The sequence below is a fragment of the Anthonomus grandis genome, chromosome 9 (assembly GCF_022605725.1).
Source record: "Anthonomus grandis grandis chromosome 9, icAntGran1.3, whole genome shotgun sequence".
In the NCBI taxonomy this organism is placed as follows: Eukaryota; Metazoa; Arthropoda; class Insecta; order Coleoptera; family Curculionidae; genus Anthonomus; species Anthonomus grandis.
Window position 1 is genome coordinate 2,673,570 of NC_065554.1, and position 23,701 is coordinate 2,697,270.

At 33.6% G+C, this 23,701-nt stretch overlaps 1 protein-coding gene across 2 annotated transcripts in view; it reads left to right on the forward strand.

The window, feature by feature from the left end:
• The first annotated feature begins 10,085 nt into the window (after nucleotides 1-10,085).
• Nucleotides 10,086-23,701, forward strand: part of LOC126740257 (uncharacterized) — an 88,848-nt gene continuing 75,232 nt past the window's right edge. For both annotated transcript variants that reach the window (XM_050446199.1, XM_050446198.1), the window contains exons 1-2: nucleotides 10,086-13,908; nucleotides 13,969-14,178. In XM_050446199.1, coding sequence (XP_050302156.1) covers nucleotides 10,307-13,908; nucleotides 13,969-14,026 — 3,660 coding nt within the window. In that variant the 5' untranslated portion in view covers nucleotides 10,086-10,306 and the 3' untranslated portion in view covers nucleotides 14,027-14,178. The remainder of the gene's footprint in view (nucleotides 13,909-13,968; nucleotides 14,179-23,701) is intronic.

Here is a 23,701-nt window from a genome sequence, read left to right on the forward strand (position 1 = left end):
GTATTTTGGCGTTTTTTTTTAAACAGTGGATTTCGATAAATCGGTGTGGGAAGTTTTTAAATGAACACCCTGTATATTTAAACCAGAAAAATTATATTTGAGTACAAACATTAAATATATATAAATTATCTTTATCCAAATCAAGTATTAAATATAAATTAATTATCTTTATACACTGTATGCATGTGCTTAAGAATACTTTTGTAATTGATAGTCTTAATTATTTTGTTGGGCACTACAGCACTATTTTAATAAATATCAAATTTAGCAAATTCTATCTCGTACGCAATTATTGAAGAGAAGAAAACAGACTTATTTACGTATTCAAAAGAAATATATACTTAAATATTTAAAGATTCCTTTCGTTATATTTACTAAGTCTACTACTTTTATTACTACTAAGTATTATTACTTTTTAAGTCCAATAATTCATAAGTACCATAATTTACTTAAGGTATGTATATTGTATATTTATATACCCAGGAGTTGACGTTTTATCTGTCGAACTTGAACTCATTTCTTCTTTGCAAATTTCTACTTAACTTTATTTATTATTGAAATTGAAAAGAACGAAAAACCTACTCATTAAATAAAAAGACCTAATTTTAACCAACGTTTCGGTTGTTAAATCTACTACCGTTATCAAGATAAACAAAATAAAATATAATAAAATTAAACTTTTTTAGAAATATTTCTGGCCTTTCACAACAATTAATTAAATATTAAGTGACACTTGGTTGACTTTGTTAAACGGTTTTAAAAAATAACAAAACAAATACAAAGGTGACTTTTTAATAGTTAAAAGATGTGACACCAATATGATTTAATAAGTGAAAATACGTTAATAAAATATATTTTAAAATTATCAGTTAATTTTAAAAATGCCCTTCTATACCTCTCTCTTTAGGAAAGGAAATAATGCATAATAAAATCACCCGAAGAAGTAGCTAGGCATTTATCTTCATTTGACATTATACATGCACTGTCCTTAAATTTTGTAATTGTACAATCTTTTTTAAAATAAATTGGAGGGCATTATTTTTAATTTATATTATTTTACGTTTAACTGATATTCCTTTAACTTGTATACCTTAAGGTCCCCCCCTCTTATCTTTTGAATTAGCAACCTAAATACTACTTTTTGATGTAGCTCATTCTGCAAAAATTCAAAATGGCGGCGGGGTGCCATTGTGAATACACATTGTGAAAGAAGGATCATGCGATACATCGTTTGAAAACTCGCACTGAATATTTTTATGGTCTTAGAATGTTAAGTCAGTCTTTCTACCCATAACAAAATGGCAGCTTTTCAAAATCTTATTTTTCCCATTTTTATTTTCTTTACTACACCTGTTCAGGAGTAATTTGTTTGTAGGTCTGTTATTATTTGTAGACTTTGTATTTTTTGACAATGTCAATGTCACATTATTATGATAAAATTGAAAGAACTCGTCCATTATCTCAAAGAGACCTACGTAACTGGAGAAAAAATAAAAACTCCAAGTCTCAGTTTCAAAATGTCTTTTTAATTAGCTTACCACCTGATTAATTAAAAAGACATTTTGAGACTGAGACTTGGAGTTTTTACATTATTATCATAAAAGTTACTGTTCCACACAAAGACTTATTTGGTTTACCAATACCTTCAAAAGCGATTAAAACCGAAAAGAGAAAATAATTTTGCTATTTTGTTCAGTGCAATTTTATTTGTACCTTAATTTAATCAAGAATGTCTGATCCACGTCCTTTCGCTGAAAAAAATTAAATTATTTTTATTTACGACGGCAATCGTAATGTACATGAGAGGGCAAGAATTTTTAATATTCGCTTAGAAAAGCGAATATTAAGAAATTCGACGGTCAGGGGACCGTCCAGGTTCAGTATGTCAAAAGGATATTTGTGAGCTAATTCAGAAATTTACCGAGACGGGTAGTGTTGCCAGTTGGAAGATTCTAGGGCGTCCCAGCCATCCAGAAGAAAAACAGGTGGATAATATAGTACCTATGGTAAGAGATCTACAACAGTCTACTTCTACAGTTGATGACACGTGTGATGTATCTTTTGCTACTGTAAAAAGGGTACTTAAAAAACATAAATTTCATCCGTATAAAATTCAAATGGTTCATCAATCGACAGATGATCCTGATTAACGCATGGAATTCTGCGAAGTAATGACCAAGAGAATAGGACGCCAGCCTGCTTATAAGAACATTTCTTTCAGTGATGAATGTAATCTTTTTTTTGAGCAGTAATTTTTGTAGACAAAATGTCCGTTATTAAAGCGACGTAAATCCCCACATATTTCGTGAAACATATACACAATACCCAGAAAAAATAAATATGTGATCTGGCATATTGAGGAATTACATTGTTTAGCGTCTCTTTTTAGACCAAAATTTGACAGGGGCCCTTTACTTAAGCCCGTTGGAAAATGCAGTGGAATGACTGATCCCTGAGATTATTGAAGATAATACTCATGAATTTAAGTTGGAAATAGTTTTTCAACAAGAAGGGGGACCGCCTCACCATAGCAGAAGTGTTAGAGAATAGTTGACTAATAGTTATCCTATTCGGTGGATTGGTCATAGAGGGTCAGATCGTCTAAATCAAGATTTTGAAACTTGTCATTTTGGTTAGTTCAATGGTTAGTTCAAAAACAAAATACCTAACAATTCCAGAATTATGTTGTTTACCAAAAATCCATAAAACTGGCAATAAAATGACACCAATTGTCTCCACTATAGGATCTCCAACTTACAGCGTTTCAAAAATTTTAGTAAAGCAATTTGAGACATTAAAATTACCTTATGAATGTTTTTCGGCCAAAAACACCCAACAATTTATTTGAAAAGTCAATAATTTAAATAAAGTGAAAATGAAATTCTTGTTTTTTTCGATGTATCTTCTTTGTTCCCAAACATCCCGATCAGAAACTTTAAGATATCTGATTGAACTTTTGGAAAGTGACGGTTTCGATAATATCTAAGAAATAATTAAATTAACAAAACTTTGCATAGCACAAAATATTTTTTAATATAACAACTTATGCTATGAATACAGAAAGGTACAGCCATAGGTTGTCTTGCTCTCTCTTTCTTCCTAGCAAAGCTCTTAATGAACCATTTTGAGTTAAATGTAAAAAATACATTCCAATACTTTCCACGAGTTTGGTAAAGATATTATGTTGATGATGTGTTCGACAAAATCAAATACAATATTGATAATTTTATAGAACAAGTCAATAACTGTTTTCCATGAATTCAATTTACCTTCGACTTGCATTCTTAGATACTCTCATCATCAAAAATAATAATAAGTTAAAATTTGATATTTATAGAAAATAAACAAATACTCTTAGATACATAACTAGTGATTATAACCATTGTTTTCAACATAAAATGGCTAGCATGCATTTCTTGGTACATCGTTTACTCTCATTTCCTCAGCAAGTAATAGCATTTAATATAGAGTTAGCAATTAGCAATTAATTATAGAAAAGGCAACAATTAAAACATGTGCTAGGGTCAATGGTTATGACGATAAGATTATTGATAAGCCGATTGGAAGATATACTCGTAGGTTTAAAATTTATCTTAAAAACTACCACATTTCAAAAAGATGAAAATAAGTAAACTTTCGTTGCAATACCATACGATTCTATTTTGACGAGAGGCTTTGATAGGGTTTTCAAAGACCTAGGTCTAAGAATGGTTCATCAAAGTTCTGCCAAGTTACGAAATCTCTTCTATCGCAACGATTGTGATAAAAAGTACATAGGACAAACGAGAAGATCAATTAATGTCAGATTTAAAGAACATGTAGCTCATATGAAATATGGAAGAGTTGAAAAGTCAAGTGTAGCTGAACATGTTTTAAATACTGGTCACTTTCTAGGGATAAACAACTTAAAATTACTTGAACCATTTAATAACAATAGATAATTAGATGCATACGAAAGTTTAGCAATATTCCAAAATCAAAAAAAAAAAAACATTTTTCACAGGGATAAAAGTCCAATCCCTCCCGAAGATGCTAACATCGTTAGCGAAACACGTGTCGAGAGTAAAAATGAAGAGTTTTGGTTCATGGCTTGATTGTCTCGTAATTTGAGTGTCACACCAAAAGTTCCAACCATAGGACTATTTTAAAAACATACTAAATTTATTTATTAAGTTAAGATTCAAAAGTTTATTTCAACAAACTATAAAGGGTAAGTAGACATTTTCTGCATATTTTTATTCAAAATTTAAAGAATCACTTTTCAAACAATAAATCGCTTAAATTAATTTTTACTTGGAATCAGATTAATGTTGCTTTAACAAATATTGATTCAGCATTTAAAAACTGTACAGTCACACCTTACGTGGTGGCTGTACTGTCTTAACCAAACCGGACATGCTAAGCAATAATGTCAAAGGTATTTTGAGCTTGTCTAAAGAATTTCAGTGTAAAGTCTTAGCTATTAAAAATAAACATTTAAACGTTCTAATTATAACTGTTTATAAAGTCCTAATGGCGATTTTAACTTCTCGTTATAATCGCATGCTTCTTGGAATTTATCCATAAAAATTGCCCATATTATTAATCATACAAAAACTACCTTTGTCGATCTCGTGGGAGGGTACAACTTACATCAGTAAATCTTTGAAAACCAAATAAAGACAATTGAATTGATAAGACTGAGCCGAAATCCACATTGGTACGTAATCACGGCTACGTAAGGCTGTCATCCGTGACTTTTATCCCATCCACTAGTGACGAGTATCCATCCGAGAAGCGTATCCGTAAAATGACGTTATTTTTACTCAAGTTTTTGGTGTTTACACTTTTGACGTGCCACAATTGTTCAACCTATTTTTATAAAGGCTTAAGTTAAAAAATTGTGCACATGGGCGCAAAGCTCGAAGGTAAAACCCTGGCTCTCCTCCCTATATATTGTATTAGGGAACTTTGGTGTTCCAAATAATTTTGGCACTGACTATTAATTAAAACGCCGCAATAGTCACATTTAAAATATGTGGAACCCGGCCGAGACCAAACTCGATATTCTAAAATGAATGGTACAAAATAACAACTAGTAAAAAAAAATGGTAAAAATTCAAAAATAACAAAAAGAAACAAATAGTACAACGGACCAAAAATACGGAATGAAGTTCGAATTAATTAACTTTTATGCGTGTTTTCCTTCACATAGGTAGGGGAGAGGTCCCTATTTTGGACCGGCTCTTAAATTGGACCATCGCCCTTATTCGAATAAAAACTGTGCCAGGCGCCATTTGTTGGCTGGTAGATAAAGCTTATATATTTGCTAGCCGCAGCCCAAAACAAGAAATCTGTACAGTTCGGATAATTCGGGAAATAACATGTGTTATGTTTTCGTGCTGGCTGATGTAATTTTGCTGTTAGCTTCTTAGGGCTTTATTTTTTTACTGGTAGGTAACTTTGTCATCTGCCTCTGTATACATTTTAAACATATTCTCACTTATTATTTCGCCTAATAGTTTACCTGTTTTTCACAACAAACCGTTTTAAAAACGACTATTTTAAAGTGAGGTTATAGTATCCTAAATTGAACCACTTAATAATACTTATTTTGGACCGGTCCAAATTAAGCAACTTTTTTTTTCTTCAAGGTAAATATGTCACATCGTGGAAAATATGAAAAATGGAACGAGGAAGATATGAAACAAGCCTTAATTGCCCATTAAAATGGAGGTATAGGTTTAAACGAAATAGCTAGAAGGTATAAAATACCGAAGGCAACTTTAAAACGCAGAATTGACGACAAAAACAAGCATGTTCATGGAAGTGAAAAAAATTGGACGAGCCGCAGATCTTCCACCAGAAATTGAGGAAGAGATAGTAAAGCATGTTCTAGAGCTTGAGAGAAGCTTGTTTGGAGTCACTTGTAGTGATTTAAGGAAACTCGCATACGATGTCGCCGAAGCGAATGGAATTCCGCACAGGTTTAAAAATGGACGAGCGGGCAAAAAGTGGTATTATTGTTTTATGTCTAGACACAAAGAGCTATCGCTTCGCCGGCCGGAGGCAACTTCAGCGGCGAGAGCTGTAGGGTTCAGCAAGGAAAAAGTTGAAGCTTTTTTTAATTGCCTCACTGCTCTTTACGATAAACATAAGTTTGGTCCGTCAGAGATATATAATGTCGATGAGACCGGCCTTTCTACAGTCCAGAGACCGCAAAAAATAATTGGACAGAAGGGTAAGCATTAAATAGGATCTCTTACAAGCGGAGAACGTGGAGTAAACACGACATGTGTTTGCTGCTGGTATGTACGTCCCACCGATACTTATATTCAAGCGAATAAGATTCAAAGATGAACTCAAAGAAGACGCACCTCCAGAAACAGAATTTGCTTGGTCAGAATCGGGCTGGATAACGAGTGAATTATTTGCAAAATGGCTAAGGCATTTCAATAATTTTGCGAAGCTATCTAAAAATAAGAAAGTACTTTTGATAATGGATGGACATACCACCCATACAAAAAATTTAGAAGCCATAACTTTAGCAAGGGATAATGGAATCATCATGTTGTCACTACCAGCACACACTACCCACAGGTTGCAACCCTGTGACATCACATTCTTTAAGCCCCTTAGTTCATATTACAATCAAGCAGCAGATAAATGGCTTCGTGCGCACCCTACCCAAAATATTACGCAATTTCAGGTATCAGGATTACTGGGAGAAGCATATGCAAAAACTGCATCAGTGGGAAACGCTATAAGCGGATTTGCGAAATGCGGCATATGGCCTTTAGATCAAAATGTGTTTGATCACAGTGATTTGGTTTGCCTTTCCAATGTGAACATCGAGCCTACAAATGCGCCAAAAGACAACATTACCTCTTCAGTAAACGAAATGTCCCAGAGTACTTCTACTAACATTAACAGCCTATCCCAACATGCCTCCACATCCTCAGATATATCGGTAGAGCTCGCATGCTCCAAGCCATCGCCATCGCCCCAAAAAGGTAAATCTATTTCTGAAATATCTCCTCTACCAATTTTAAAGCGAAAATCGCGCACAGCAACTTCCAGTTCTACGACAATAATAACTAGTAGCCCCTACAAGGATGCCCTTAAAGAAAAACAACATAAGAAAGTGGCACCTCCTCAAACCGTTAAAAAGGTATTTTCTTCTTCAAAGCCGACCTTCAAGGGACAGTCCTCTGCATCTAAATCTGATAAGGGAAAACGCCGGTTGCCGCAAAAGTCATCAAGTGAAGACGAAGAGTGCCTTTGCCTCGTTTGCCTATCTCGATTTTTGCAATCTGATCCAGGAAAATAGGAGTGGATACGCTGTGTTTTGTGCAAAAAGTGGGCACACTTAAAGTGCACCACTGGTCGCAATACTGAGTTTTATGGATGTATCAATTGCGAGTCTGACAGTGACTGATTTTTTTCTTTTATATACCCAATATTTTAGGCTTATATGTATATTAGTAAATTAATCTCAGAATTACATTTAGTTTTGTACTGTATTTGACTAGCTTAATAAACGTTTTTTCATTAAAAATAAAAAAACATAGACATGGTCCAATTTAGGGAACTTGCGGTTGAAAATAGGAAACCAGCATCCTAAATTGGACCAATGACTATATTATGATTTGTTTTTTTTGCTAACCACAGGAACAGGTTTTAGCCTGTTTTGTAAGCTCTATACATTTATAACAGGCCTAAAGTTATGTACAATTTTTTTGTTACAATTTGGTTCACAAAATTTCATTTTACAGAGGTATTTTGTTAGGTGGTCCTTAGGGACCTTTCCTCTACATGAAACCTTTTGGGTCTCTTATTGGCTGATAGAAATCACATGGTCCCAATGGATCCGTAATTACGTATCAATGTACTTATAGGACATGGCAAATTATCAAATTCTTTCTTAGACATTGAAAAGAACACTAAGAATGATTTTGTTTATTATGAATGAAATAAGCTAAGTTACAGAAAAGGCATAATGGCTTAAATTATTTTTAACGTTTGTTTAAATAAACGGTTTTGTTATATATTTTCCCTAGTCATAGAAAAGGGAATATGTTCACTTATATTCTCTTGCTGATAAATTATTGCCTAACTTAACTTTTTGATAACTTTCCCAACTATCATAAAAGTGATAATTCTCATTAAGACTTACCACTTTTACAGTGCTGGTTTATAAGTGGTCGAAGAATATAAATAAAAATGTTCCCTTGTTAGTAACTTAAGAAAATATCTGAAATTTTATATATTTAATGATTTAATATAAATTGATTGAATTCATTCAACTGCCGGAAGAAATCAAATTATCCTTCCAGGCAACTGAACTGGAAACTGTAACTATCCTTTTTTCTCTTTGAGTGCACTAAATTTTCTCAACAAAATAAAAAAACGTCCAGGGAGTTGACTTGCAGCCTTGCAAGTATCTCTTTTCTCTCTGTGAGATGATTGAATACATTCAACTGCCTGACATAGTTTCGATGAAGAATTGATTTGTTGTTTTCTATGGACCCAAATTTCAATTTCTTGTAAAGAATTTGATCTGTATTATATAATATCAACGTAAAGCAATAAAATTTGTTGTCCATACTAAAAATGTAAATTAATGAAATTTGTGTTTTTTAAAATTACACAGGGGTTATTATATAGGGGTCTTGTTTTATATTAAATTTTATATTAAATTACACAAAATTCGGTGCATTTATTTTAAGAGCGTATTTTTTAGAGTCAAAATAAGACTTTTTTTTCTCAAAACATATGTTCTAAAATGCTCTCCGAGCTATAGCCTGCGCAAATTGCTTGAAGAAAATTGATTATTTTAAACACCGACTACAATTTTACCTAAAATCTTTTGAAAATATGCAAGTTGTTTTTCTTTGAGTTTTTTGAGTGCTTTTAGCATTTTTAGTCCTAGACATGGTGTAAACTCAGCTTCAGGGGAGTTTACTCTTATGATGCAACCCAACCCAACCCATACCTTAGGTTTCCGATAAGAATTTTGAAAATCTAGAACACCATCTAGTTAGCCATAAAAAAATATAAATCTATCGTTTCCTTAATTTTCTCATTACAATTAGATTGCTTGTCACATCGTTTTTGCTAATTTGATAGCTTAATCAGGTTTAATAATGCTCCCCTTCCGTTTATCGGCGATTTACTCAAAAACGGTTAGTTGTAGGTATCGAAGATACCAAAATGAATGCAAGATACCAACATTTCTAATTTTTTCACGGCTAAATAGATGGTGTTGCTAGATTTTTAATTTTTGTATCGGATATATAAGATAGGCCCTACCAAAAGGGGAAACGCCCCTGAATCCTCCACGTCATTTTTGGAACGGAAAATGAATAGAGCATCCAAACATTGGGTACATTGGGTGCAAATTTTCAGGACCTAATTGTATAACTAATTGTATTATTGAAATAATTTTATAGATGCATAACTATAGTCATAGCTCTAAATAATCGATTTTCATCACGCCATTTTCACGGGCTGTAGGTCTGAGGGGGATCATTTTAGAACACCTGTTTATATCAAAAAAAATCTTATATTGACTCCAACAATACGTTCTTAAAATATGTGCAGCGAATTTTGTAATACCTCGTATTAAAATTGGCTAAATCCATAGCTTGAAATCGCTAAAAATAAAATAGAAAAAACCTAGGTACCTATAATAGGCACATTTTAAATTTCAACATTTATATATTGGGTATCCAAGTATTATTTTTACGCCCCTTTCAAAACCAAACTCACGAGCCGCCACTGCTGAAGTGATAATATCTAAATAAAAATCTTTTGCATAGCCTAAGAATTTATTATACCATACCGAGCGAGTACCCGTACAGCAGAAATAAAGATACACCTCGAATTACAGGTTACACCCCTTCATGTCTTTGACCAACCTAGCAGCTAAAGCTCAAGGTTAAAATCTAGCACGCGTTATTTCCGTTCACGTACAGTAGGGGGCGCCTGTTATCGGGTTCGCCAGTAAAAAGATCTTCGATGCGCACAAAGGCGTGCTAACATAAGGTGTGGTGTGGTAACGACCGCCCCTCAGGCCAACAAACTCTACGCAAATTTCAGAGGGGTTCAGCAGTTGTGCACTATCGACGAGCCTCGGTGTTACGCGATACGTTTTAACATACGCGACATCGTCATCCGGAATTTCGCCGGTTCGGCCGGTTTATACGTGTCCTATGTGTGTGTAAATGTGTAAAGGTGCTTGTGTTAATGGAAAGTCAGCACTCTGCCGCCTAGAGCATTTTGCTGTTACGGGAATGCTGATGCTTCTTCCATCGGTTGTCGTTCCATGAACGGCGGGCCTCGGCCACCCGTGCCGGGTTTGATCCCGCTGGCGGCCCTGTGCCGACGCCCCGGACGGCCCCGTCGATCGATCGATGAGGACGCTGCCGACGCTGCTGCCGACGCCACCGCCACCGGGTCACGTTGTCTGGAAACGCGCGCCGCACCGATCACAGCCCCCGGCCGACGCCGCCACCACCATCGCCGCCGCCGGGCTTCTTCCGCTGTTAGTAAACAGAGTCGCAGCCTGTCTCCTGCTCTCGAACGACCACCGCGAGTGAATCCGATTTTTGTCTGGGTCCGGCAGGAAGACACACGCATCGTGGACGTAAAATGCGAAGACTACGACAAAAGAAATCGCATTTTACTAACGAAAACCGCTCACGGTTGGCGCGCCATCCCGCGTACCGAGACGCTGACCGCCCCTCGGGGGTCGGGTGAGGAATCGTTTTCCATACCGCAAGAATCATCCGGTCATCAGCATAAACATCACCACCATCACCATCATCATCATAAGCGACGTGGCAGGAAGGCTGCAAAAGTAAGCCATTCTGCTTCGGTTCAGTTTCCGGAAACTGACTCCGGTGTCGAGCCCCCTTGGCTGACAACCGAAAATGTAAATATAGAATCGCTCCTACCGTCCCATACTATCCAAGTAAAACGAATGTCCTCGCCGTCGTCGGGAAACGTAGTCGCAGCTTCGACGGAAAGTGTAAATAGTGGCTCGGAGCAGGAGTTACCGCGCACGGACCCGGAGTGCAGCACGCCCGATAAAATCTGTGACGTCAGTCCGCTTGATAATTTATTGGCAGTGGCGGAGCTTGAACTTAAACAACACATGGAATCAGGAAATTGGAATTCGCTGCCTGCACCTAGTGCCCTAAATCACAATCTGGATAAGTTTGAGGAGACTCACCAAAATAATTCCCAGCAAGAGTTGTCAGAAAATATTGAAAAAAGTATTGGATCTGAAAGTAGCTATCATGATGACGATGATGAAATGTCCATGAATGATATTCTTTCACGTTTAGAACAATCGTTGCAAAGTCCTCAGGCCTTTGATTCTGAAAATCATTTTGGTGAAGATACTGAACCAAGTGAGCAATGCAAGGATAACCACGATGTGACTATCAATAATAAAAATGAATCTGCAGAAAATAAATATGCTGATTTTAGTGATGTTCAAATTATTGAACAAATTGCAAATGATCCTCCTCCTGAAGATTTTAAAACAAAATGTGAAAACTTGCCTGAAGTTTGTGAAACTGAAGTAAATGCACATGTAGATCTTATTGAGTGTAAGTCGGAAACTCCTAATATACATAATACTGATCTAGAAATAAACGACCAAATAGTTAATAACGAAATTTGCATAGAACCCAAAAATTTAGCTGAAAATGATGAAATCATATTAGATCAGGAGTCACAAGATATAAATAAAACTAAGTCTGAAGACGATGCTAAAACCACCAATAACGAATCTGAGTGCACTATAACAACAAGCGAAGACACATTTGTAGAAGCAGAATCTTCAACTCCAGCAAATGAGTCTCTACCTCTGATTGAACAAGAAAAATGTAAATCAGAATTTGAAGAATGTCTTGATCTTTCAATTAAAAAACCCACAGAGAAACCACTTGAGTTGTCAATTTTAGAAGACAGCAATGAGGAACCCACTGATTTAAGTGTTAAAAAACTACCTGGCTCTCCGAAACTACAGCCACAGAGACCACCATCCCAAAGTTCAGAAGCCATTCAATCACCACAACCCAGCGGTATTCCTGCTATACCTGCATCTCCAGATATAGTATCTACAACCACTTCGATCCTAAAGGGTAAATCAATTTTTTTAGAATCACTACTAGCTAATACGGCAACTAAAATATCGTGTGAGGATAATATTAAGGAGGCCAGTAAACTATTGGATTTGGGACAGTCTCGCAAATCTGCCAGTCCTACAGTAACATGTTCAGAAGAAATAATAAATTTGGAACCACCGTTAAAAAAATTAAAATGTGACGATATAACTCTTAAAAGTTTATTAGATAAAGAGGAAAGTAATATAGCAGAATCACCAGATACGCCCCGTTTATTAAGTTTGCTTAAAGCATCCAGTGATACAGAAGATCCTTTAGAAGAATACAAACAACTGCTATTAGAAATTGACATTCCAAATCCACTTATGGTACCAAAGGATGTTTTTCCAGACCTTCTTAAGCATCCAAGGAGAGAAATATTGAAAATTCTTAGTGGGCATACGAATAAGAATGTAGCATTAGATGATATTTTAGTAGTGTATAAAGATAAACTTTTGGCAGCATTAGAAGGAAGTAAAAAGAATAGTGCCAAAAACGACAAACCACGAGAGAACATTAAATCTTCTGTTAAAATATCCTCCAAAGTAGTTTCAGAAATTCCAAACAAAAGAAAATCAGAAAACAGTAAAACCGCAGGCGTCACTGAAAATAAAGCTTGCTTAGCTAGTGACATAGATGCAGCAAATGAAGCAGCATTTAATCCACTTTTCTGGGCCGGTTATCCGAATCCTTTTGAAATGATGAGTAACTACTCAAATCAAAACGATTTTCTACAAGCTCTCTACGCTGCATCCTCTTTGCCATACCTATCGACGCAATTAAATGAGCTACATCCAGGATTGCAAATGATGTTAGGAAACAAAGTTTCTTCCCCTGTAGGATTTCCTCATATCCCTCCAATCAATTTAAATAATCCACTAGAAGTCTCAATGTGGCAAGAAGCGGTTATGCAAGCCAATATGCTGAAAAGTAGAACTTCATATGAAAATGCTATGAATCTGGTAAATATAAAACCAAATATTCCAAAGAAGCCTCAATGTCAAGACAACCTGGGCAAATATAACCCACGTATTGCTAGCAGACATTCTAAAGATGCACCAACCAGTCAATCCATCTCTTCTTCGATAATTCTTCCTACATATAGCCAAGCAGGTCTAAGCAATTCATCTAATTGGCAAAATTCATATTTGGGCTTTGGAAGTTTTCCCCAAACAACTCAGAGTAGCAACAATTTAACATTAGATACTCAGTTTCCATATTCAACTCATAAATCAAGTAAACAGCAGCAGTTAAGTCCGCCTAATATTCAAAAGAAAATGAGAGAGTCTGTTGTTAGTTCTCAATATGCGGATAGGGAAAAGAAACTACAGCAACATATATTACAAGAACGACAAAAAGCACAGCAACATCAAAAAATGTTGAGACAACAACAACAACAATTTCTTCAGCAGCAACAGCACCAATTATTTCGACAAAGTTCCAGTATTGAAAAACAACTATTTTCACCAGTAGAAAGGCGAGGAAATAGTTTTCCACCATTTGGTTTTTCGAAAGAACTTGTTTTAGAGAAAGGTTCAAATGAGTTTCAAAAGGGATCGGCAATAGACTTGTCTAATGTACAAAATGGAATGCAATCGCGAGGAAAATCTGATTATAGTCCTTATAAAACAAATAATGTAACGGCTTCTGCAAAAAGTTTGATTGAAGATATTCCAGAAGTTGGCAGCACTACTGGTGGACTAGAAGAAATGCCCGATGGACACTCGCAATTATGGCATCCGCTCTTTGGCAAGTAGGTCATATGCTTCAATGTATATTTTCCTAAATTTTAAATAAAATTTATTTCTTTTAGCCAAACCAAAGGATATAGTCCTTGGAATTTACCTTCATTGGCAGCCATGGGAGAATAACACAGGTTTCCGCCTCCAACTGGCAACTTTTGGAGGAACACTTCGCAATATTCTAGTAGAATGAATAACTTAGAATCATCTATGGCAGGGTTCGACTTAGATTCTATATTCACTAAGTAATTTCCATAAACGAAAATACATACAGGATTCAGGTAAGACGATTTTTAATTTTAGATACAGAATTATTCTTTAATATAAAACCTTAAAATTACAAAAAAGTTGAATTAGCGACCAAACGAGGCCGCACTAAGTAATAAATTATACACATTACGCTGCGGCCGTTATATTTATCTTTTTGATCACTAAGTTGCTAATGGTTTTCTTCGTCTGTTACAAAGGCGAATCGATTGCTTCCCCAAACAAATAGAAGTCAACGAACTAGATATGTCTTCTTTAAAAAATGTCTTATGCCTTAGATTACGAACTCATAATTATTTATTTTCTTAAATGACCAACATAATTCAGGTTTTAGTATTATTTTACTTTACACTCAGGAACAACTTTATTTTTTGTATTTTTTTTAGTAAAAAAGTATATATATCTTTTTTGTTAAAAAATATATTTTTTCAGCCGAATAATGTTTATTCTTGTTTTTTCTTTTAGATCTTGTGCTTATTCTTGTTAAATAATAATTCGGATAAGTCCAATTGTTTTTTATATCTTGGAAGATATAATGATATTTAATTACAATTTCTGTTTTTTTTCTAGAAAGCTGAAATCGCTAATAATGATTTTTAGGTTTTGTTTAAAAATACAAACCAATTGAAACGAAAAAAAGTTTCCTTTTCTTAAGTAGGCACTACCGCTATAGTTACTTTTGTTTGCACTGATCTCGTATGCACAATTATATAATAATGTTATATATATATTTAGGAAACGTGCTACATACATATCAGTAATAAAGTAATTGAAATTTACATAAAACATTTAATTTTTATACGTTGTGTTCCACTTCATTAGCGAATTATCAACAATCGATAGTCCTGCTGAGGTTGCATCGCATGGATGGCTTGTGGTGATATTTCCAGCATGTTTTTCTAGGTAGTCTATGTCTACCGAAAACCAAACAACGTATCTCGGTCTTGGGAGACATTAGGTATAGTCCCGCTGTTCCATGGACAATAACAGGCTCACGGTTTTCCAGAAATACCCCATTAAGGGGCCAGCTCATAACCTAAATGTAGAGTAAATCGAATAACAAAAAATATTTATATACACCAGGTTTCTTATATACAACAATAATGTATATCAAATATAAAAGAACAAAACATAAAACATGGGCCTAACATTACAATTCCAGAATATGTACTCTCAATAAACGTTTAAAACTACCGATATTATTACATAATTTTATATTATCAGGTAATTTATTCAACTTTAGCAAATTTTTATAAAGCACGGAATGAAGCATTTGAATGGTGTTACACTTAGGAGTTAAAATAAAATCAGTACGATTTCTAGTATTATATTTGTGGACATCACGAAATAGCACTAGCTTATCACATATATAACTAGGTAAAAGGCCTTCCTTTAATTTAAATATGAATACATTAACATTAAACAAAATTCGTTGTTAAACGGACAATATATTTAAGACGTTTGACATTATTTTAATAGGCGTATAGCGGTTACATTTCAAAATTGTTCTCATTGCCCGGTTTTAAATTTTTTTTAGTTGACAAATTTTATATTTGAGTAAATTATAGAAAAGAATTGACTAAAATTGTAAATGCGGAAGTGCTATGGCATTATATAAAGTGATTTTTGTATTCATTGACAAATTTTAACCTATCCAATTAATAAATCCTACTTTTTTTGCAACTTTCTTATTATACAGGGTGATTGATGGTTGATGGTACCTTAGACGTTTACGGAGAACGGAAAATAATTTTTTTTTTGAAAATTTGGCAACATGTATTTTAGCTGATGATCTAACGATTAAAATTATTTTTAGCGATGCAGCGTTGCCGCTTATACTAAAAAGTAGTACCAACTTTGTTATTTTAAATGGAATACCCTGTATATTTTTTTATTTTCCGATCCGCTATCACTTTATGATTGGTTCTGTATAAGGTGTTCCTATACCTATCTTTAGTGGTTTTCGAGAAATTAATTATTTTCTTTTTTTTTTGACGAAAACATAGATCCAAATAAATTTGTATTACTACGGCACTGGAACGCGCAGAACCTTGAAATTATAAACGTAATTTATGGAAGTATTTTACATTATTTTTCACTATGAAAATTTGTTCTACGTTATACAGGGTTGCTCAAAATTATAGTGAGTTTATTAAAATTAAGTGATTTTACCGCTAGATACAAAAATGGTAAAAAGTGCATTTTTTTAAATGGAACAACCTGTATATTATAACATATTCTAAAAGGAAATTAAAATCCCTGTCTAAAGAGGTATTATGTTCCTATATTGAAGTAGTTCAGTTTCGGAAATAAAAGCAATTTTCTGTAAAAATTGGAATATTTTGACATATTTGCTTTAGTTGGCCATGAAAGGTCATGATGAAACAATGCTATGCTATTGATGTTTGACGGTGACATTTAGTTGATTAATAGTAAATACGCTTGGGTGTTTTACAATTACTTATTTGGGGCTTATACAATTTGGTTCACAACTTAAAAATGATACAAGATTATAAGTAATTTACAATAAATTTTCAAAATGATTGCCATTGACTTCTAAACAATTCAAAATCCTGCGTTGTACAGCATGTGTTGTCGCTGCTTGTATTTCAGAGGGATCTAGTTGACCAATGCAATTGATAACTCGTTGACGTAGTTCCTGTTTACTGTTTACCGGTGTCTTGTATACCATTTGCTTCAAATTACCCCAAAAGTAAAAATCAAGTGGTGTAAGATCAGGTGATCTCGCAGGCCAGTCCCATGGTCCCAAACGCCTAAACCAGCGGTCATCGAATTTCTCAAATAACTCACGTGTCACTTCCTCAGTGCAATGAGCAGGTGCCCCATCCAATTGGAACCAGCAAGTGCGATAATCTTCAAGCGTTAAAGTTTCCAGAAAATCTTCTACTACTGAGCGCAAAATCTGAATGTATTTATGGGAGTTTAATGACCTGTCGTAAATAAACAAAGCTATTTGATTGTCTTTTAGTAAACAAAAAACATTAAAACTAAATTTTTCTTAAAACCCCATTTCCTTAACCGCGTGTGGATTTTGATTAGCCCAAAAATGTTGATTTCTTCTATTAAAAATACCTTCTCTAGAAAACTTTGCTTCGTCTGTCTATATAATTTTTTTTAGAAAGCTTGGATTCTCTTGAGTGCGTGTCAGAAGTATCTCTTAATATTGAATGCGACGTTGGTAATCATCCGGTTTCAGCTGATGAACTTTTGAATATTTAAAGGGATGCATATTATTGTCGTTCAGATTTTTTTGCACAGAATAATAAGTTGGGCCTAAATCATCTGCTGCACTCCGGATGGAAGCTTGTGGATATGCGTGAAAGTAGGCTAAAACATTCACGATGTTGTCCTCATCAGACGTTACAGGCTTGGGCAAACTTGTATAATTTTTAAGTTGTGAACCAAATTGTATAAAGTTATTTTGTATTCGCACAAATTTTCTTTTATCAATTTTTTGTAAATTCGGGTACATTTCATTGAACTTTCTGCATGTTCTTGCTACAATTTTCTCACATTGTCCATGAATAATAAATAGATTCATCAAAACTTCATTTGAATAACTATTTCTTTCCATTTTAATGAATTTTTAGGTCACTATTTTAAAAAAACACCCAAGCGTATTTACTATTAATCAACTAAATGTCACTGTCAAACATCAATAGCATAGCATTGTTTCATCATGACCTTTCATGGCCAACTAAAGCAAATATGTCAAAATATTCCAATTTTTACAGAAAATTGCTTTTATTTCCGAAACTGAACTACTTCGATATAGGAACATAATACCTCTTTAGACAGGGATTTTAATTTCCTTTTAGAATATGTTATAATATACAGGTTGTTCCATTTAAAAAAATGCACTTTTTACCATTTTTGTATCTAGCGGTAAAATCACCTAATTTTAATAAACTCACTATAATTTTGAGCAACCCTGTATAACGTAGAACAAATTTTCATAGTGAAAAATAATGTAAAATACTTCCATAAATTACGTTTATAATTTCAAGGTTCTGCGCGTTTCAGTGCCGTAGTAATACAAATTTATTTGGATCTATGTTTTCGTCAAAAAATAAAGAAAATAATTAATTTCTCCAAAACCACTAAAGATAGGTATAGGAACACCTTATACAGAACCAATCATAAAGTGATAGCGGATCGGAAAATAAAAAAATATACAGGGTATTCCATTTAAAATAACAAAGTTGCTACTACTTTTTGGTATAAGCGGCAACGCTGCATCGCTAAAAATATTTTTAATCGTTAGATCATCAACTGGGACCCATGTTGCCAAATTTTCAAAAAAAAAAAATTTCCGTTCTCCGTAAACGTCTAAGGTACCATCAATCACCCTGTATAATCTACATGACCTTGAAAATGTAAGTTCGAGTCTGAAATTACTCCTAAGTATTTAAATTCATTGTCATAAGCTATTTTCTGTCCATTTACATGAACACTTAAACTTTCAATGAAGATTTCTTTGACCGTCTACCGAATATACAAAATTTTGACTTTGCAATATTTAGGCTTAGCTTGTTATTACAAAGCCAGTTAAATAAACTGCCAAGTTCAAAATTCATATTACAAACTATTTGCTGTGAATTTTTATCAACTATATAGAGCATAGTATCGTCAGCAAATAAAATATTATTTGATTTTTCAGCTACCCTAACCATATCATTTATGTAAAATACAAACAATAATGGACCTAGAACAGTTCCTTGGGAAACACCACCATTGACATTTACGGTTTCAAACATAGAATTGTTAAACTTCACACATTGCAACCTATTACATAAATATTACTTACACCATTTTGAATCGTTATGCTTAATTCATGTGCTTTAACTTACCTCACAATATATTTCTATCAATAGTTTCAAATGCCCTTTTAAAATCCAGAAGCACAACCAACACACGATTTCCAGAGTCAATTGTCTTTAAAAAATCAGAGATATTCAAATAATAGATTCACAGGAGTGGCGTTCACAAAAGTCAGATTTGTTTGCAATTATAATTTTGTTGCTTTCACAGAACTGGAGTAATTGCTTTTTTAAACATAATTCTTAAACCTTTTCATACATGGGAACAGTATTTATAGGATGAAACTTACTACACATCTTGGCATTTATTACCTTTGAGACAGGAACAACTGTTGATATCTTCCAGGATTCCGGGAAGACGCCATTTGAAAGTGAGCTGCTTACAACGTTAGAATTTTTATATTCATCAGTTCATCTTCGCCCCCACCTACATTTTTCATGTTTTTAACCACTTGTCTCAACTTAGCTATTAATATTGCTTCCAAATTTTGGAGACTATAATCAGTTGAGGTTATACTTGTTGGGGTATTTCTAATGAGATTTGATTGTGATATATTTTGAAGAATTTAAGTTATACTTTCTATAAAGAAATAATTAAATTAATGTGCTATTCTTGCTTCGTCGGTCTCAATATTTGCTCCAAATAGAAATTCATTGTGTAGGGTTTGAGTTTTAGCAGGCAAAAGGGTCTTGAGATTTTTTCATAACTCCTTAGGTTTTTTTCTGTTTTCATCTATGGTTAAGCGAAAAACTTTCTATTTCGTTTGAAATTTTAATCACTATAGCATTTCTTCTTACTTTATACTTTGCCCATATGTTTTCACTTTGATGTAAAATGGCTCTTTTATAAAGATTATCTCCTTTCACTCATTAGGTTTTAAATTTCCGTACTAATCCACTTCTTATCTTGGAATTTTTGTTTGCTGATTACTGTGATCATGGAACATATGTTGTTCAGACTTGCTATAATAAATTAAATGAAGGCTTCTGAATGTGAGTTGACATCTGAAATGCTGGTGTTCCCAGGTGTACTAATAATATGACATTGCAGTTCATTTGAAATATAATACTTCATAGATCTTTTAACAACAGTCATATTTGGAAATGCTGTGTTTTGATAATCAATATTAACAGAAATAATGGAATGGTCACTGATTTTCGATGTTAAATAAACTTTATGGCAAAGTTTTATCGTTAGTTACTACATAGACAATTAGTGTCATACTATTCTTGTAGGCGTTTTTACGATTTGTGCAAATGGAAAATATGACATCTTTAATCTTGTAAGCATAAAATTCTCACTTGGTCCAGGTAGTCTTCGAAATACTGAACAAACGCAGCATCTTATTTTTGTGGAGCATGATTTTAATACAGAACACAAATGCTTAACACCAGATAAAGAAACCGCCAGGGACAACAATTAAACAAAATTTTCAGCACATTGCACATTTTTTAACTTGTACCGAGTATCTCTTACTAAAGCAATTACACCTCCCGTTCTGATATTATTGGAAATTTTGGATTGAGAGTAAGAAATAATAGAGCCGATATGGTAGTTATTTTCTTAAATACTGAGGACTCATATTGCCTTAACGCCTTTTGTAGAAAGCCTCCGCCTAGAAAATGAATATGACAAAAACCAAATAATAAAGTAAAAAATTAAAAATTAAAAAAAAAATGACTATATTTTCGAAATCAACCCAAAATTGGAGAAAAATAAACAATCTAAAAAAATAGCAAGATTTTTAACAAATGGAGAGCGAATAAAGAGAGCGAATTAGAAAACCGGTATTCTTGCCTGAAAATTTAAACATAATTATATGAATTTTCTAAACAAATAACCAGGAGTATCCAAGTTTTAGCTTAAAAAAGTTTGCGTGCCAAGGAAAAGACCCAAAAGCATCAGATAAAGAAAGAAAGAATAGAATTTATGGTAGAAACAAAATATGCAGCAAAGGTACTGATCGACATAATCAGCTTAATAAAAAAAAAGAAAAAAAGAGGTTACTTCAAAAAAGTAAAATAATCTATTGGAAAACTCTTTACGAACATTTTGGAAAGTGACATTATCAATATTGCGACATGCATCAATTATTCTTTTGTGACGTAGACTTTTTGTGCCAAGTAGCCCCACAAAAAAAGTCCAGAGGTGTAAGATCGAGCGACCTGGCTGGCCACTCGGTAGGCCCTCGATGACCAATCCATCGATTAGGTTATTAGTTAATCAAATATTCTCTAATATTTCAGCTAAGGTGAGGCGGTGCCTTATCTTGTGGATAAACTGTTTCCAACTTAAATTCACGAGGATTGTCTTCAATGATCTAAAGTATTAATAGATCTACTGCATTTTCCAACATGTTTAAGTAAAGGTCCCCTGTCAAATTTTGCCCTAAGAAGAGAGGTCCAAAAATGTGATTCCCTAATGTGCTCGCTCACACATTTATTTTTTCTGGGTATTGTGTATGTGTTTCACGAAATATGTAGGGATACGTCACACTGTGTTTTGTCTTATAGAAAAATGAGGACAAAATTCATTTTTATAAAACTATAATTATTTTAGTTTTAAAATGACTTTTAACCTAACTTATACACTTTTGTCAAGAACTAGAAAGCATTAAATTTTAAGAATGGATAATTGTACGCATTATACAGGGTGAAATACGAAGTATAAACATTTCATTTTAATATGCTATCGTATAGAGGGTCCTGCAACAGTGCGTCGGGCTTCCATAAAGCCTAAAAAAATAAGGTTAAAAATTTCTAACCTCTTAAAAAAATGTTGGGACCTGATAGGGCATATCTGAAAAATATTTTAAAGTATACAGGGTGCTTCAAAAAAGTAGGGCGATATAAGCAGCATTTTTTTAAAATGGAATGCCATTCTTTTTATTTTATTTTTAAGACCGCCTTAGGCTACCTAGTATATGCGCTAAATATGGATGCATAAATTTGTCATGCAAATTTTTTTTTTATAAAAAAAATCTAAAAATTATTACATCATTTAATTTCATCTTGATACTAGAAATGTTAATTCAATGTCAATATTGGACTTAATTGGGATTCTAGAAGAATGGAGAATTACTTTGACTTAAATTGTTTCCTTCTGTCATATACAGGGTGTTCGTAGTTAGCAATCATATTTTACGAATTTTCCAAAGCTCCATTTCTCGCTTTTTTAAAATGGAACACCCTGTATATTTTTTATCCATTTAATGAAGATTTAATACATAAACATTTTTTATTATGTAAACATTTAAGCTATCTTTAGTCGTTTTTAAAATATTCACGATAATAATTAAACAAGCATATTAAAAATATTTATCATTTTATTATTATTACAATAAGTATTTAATATGTCCTCCGTTTTGTTCAAAACATAAATTAATACGTTCCTGAAAACTCTTTCTACTTCATGTAGCATTTGTGGAGTTACTTGAGCAAACGCATCCCGTATTCTCTGCTCCATATCTACTGCCGTTGTAGGTGGATTTCTATAAACAATTTCTTTTACAAAACCCCATAAAAAATCTAATTTTATTAGGTCAGGTGATATGGCTGGCCAATTAATAGGTCCATTCCTTCCTATCCATTTTTCTTCAAAGGTTACATTTAAATATTCAGTGACATTTCGAGAAAAATGTGGAGGAGCTCTGTCCTGTTGAAACCACATTCGGTTTCTAGTAATTAATGGAACATTTGCAAGTAATCTAGGCAGTTCATTTTGTAAAAATTGAAGGTACATTTCTCCATTCAGATGACCATTAAAAAAATAGGGACCGATAATGGTGCTTCCAATAATTTCACCCCACACATTTAATGACCACCTATGCTGGTAGTCGATCTGCCGCATAAAATGGAGGTTTTCGGATAAATAATAATAAAAGTTATGTCTATTTACTGATCCATTTTTATGAAATGTTGCCTCATCCGTAAATAGGACATTATTAAAAAACGTGGGGTCGTTTTGTAATTTATTTCTGCTCCAAGTACAAAATTCAAGTCGGTTTTGTATATCCCAATCAAATGTGCTTGATGTTCATGGATGTAGTATGGATGACAATGATTTCTTTTTAAAATTCGTTGCACTGATCTTTCACTTATTCCAACTGCTGCTCCGATATTTGACAGACTTAGCTGAGGATCTTCGGTTAGCGTTAATAACACATCTTGCTCCTGATTAGTAACAGGCCTCATTCTATCTTGCTTGGGGTAACAAACACTCCGTGTCTCCAGAAATCTTGCTAGTAACCTTCTAAAAGATTTTTCTTCTGGACATCTTCTATCAGGATAGCGCGACCCATACATTCGAGAGGCTAAGAGGCAATTATTTTTACATTCCCCCAACATAAATATCATGTCAACAAGTTCGTCTTTGCTAAAATGCATTTTATAAGTATGCAATTTTCGTTCAGATTAGATTTCTTAAACAAAACTCCAAATTTCTTTTACAAACAAAGTTACGATAATTCAAATAATCGAATTCTTAACCTGATAATACACATACAAAAATGTCAAAAATTAGAGAAATAGGTGAAATATTTTGCTTGGCAACAAAAAAGGTATTAAAATACCTATTTTGTTAAGAATGCAGATTTTTTGGTTCTTATTTAAACATTTTATTATCTACGGATAATTATCGTGTATATTTTAAAAACGACTAAAGATAGCTAAACTGTTTACATAATAAAAAATGTTC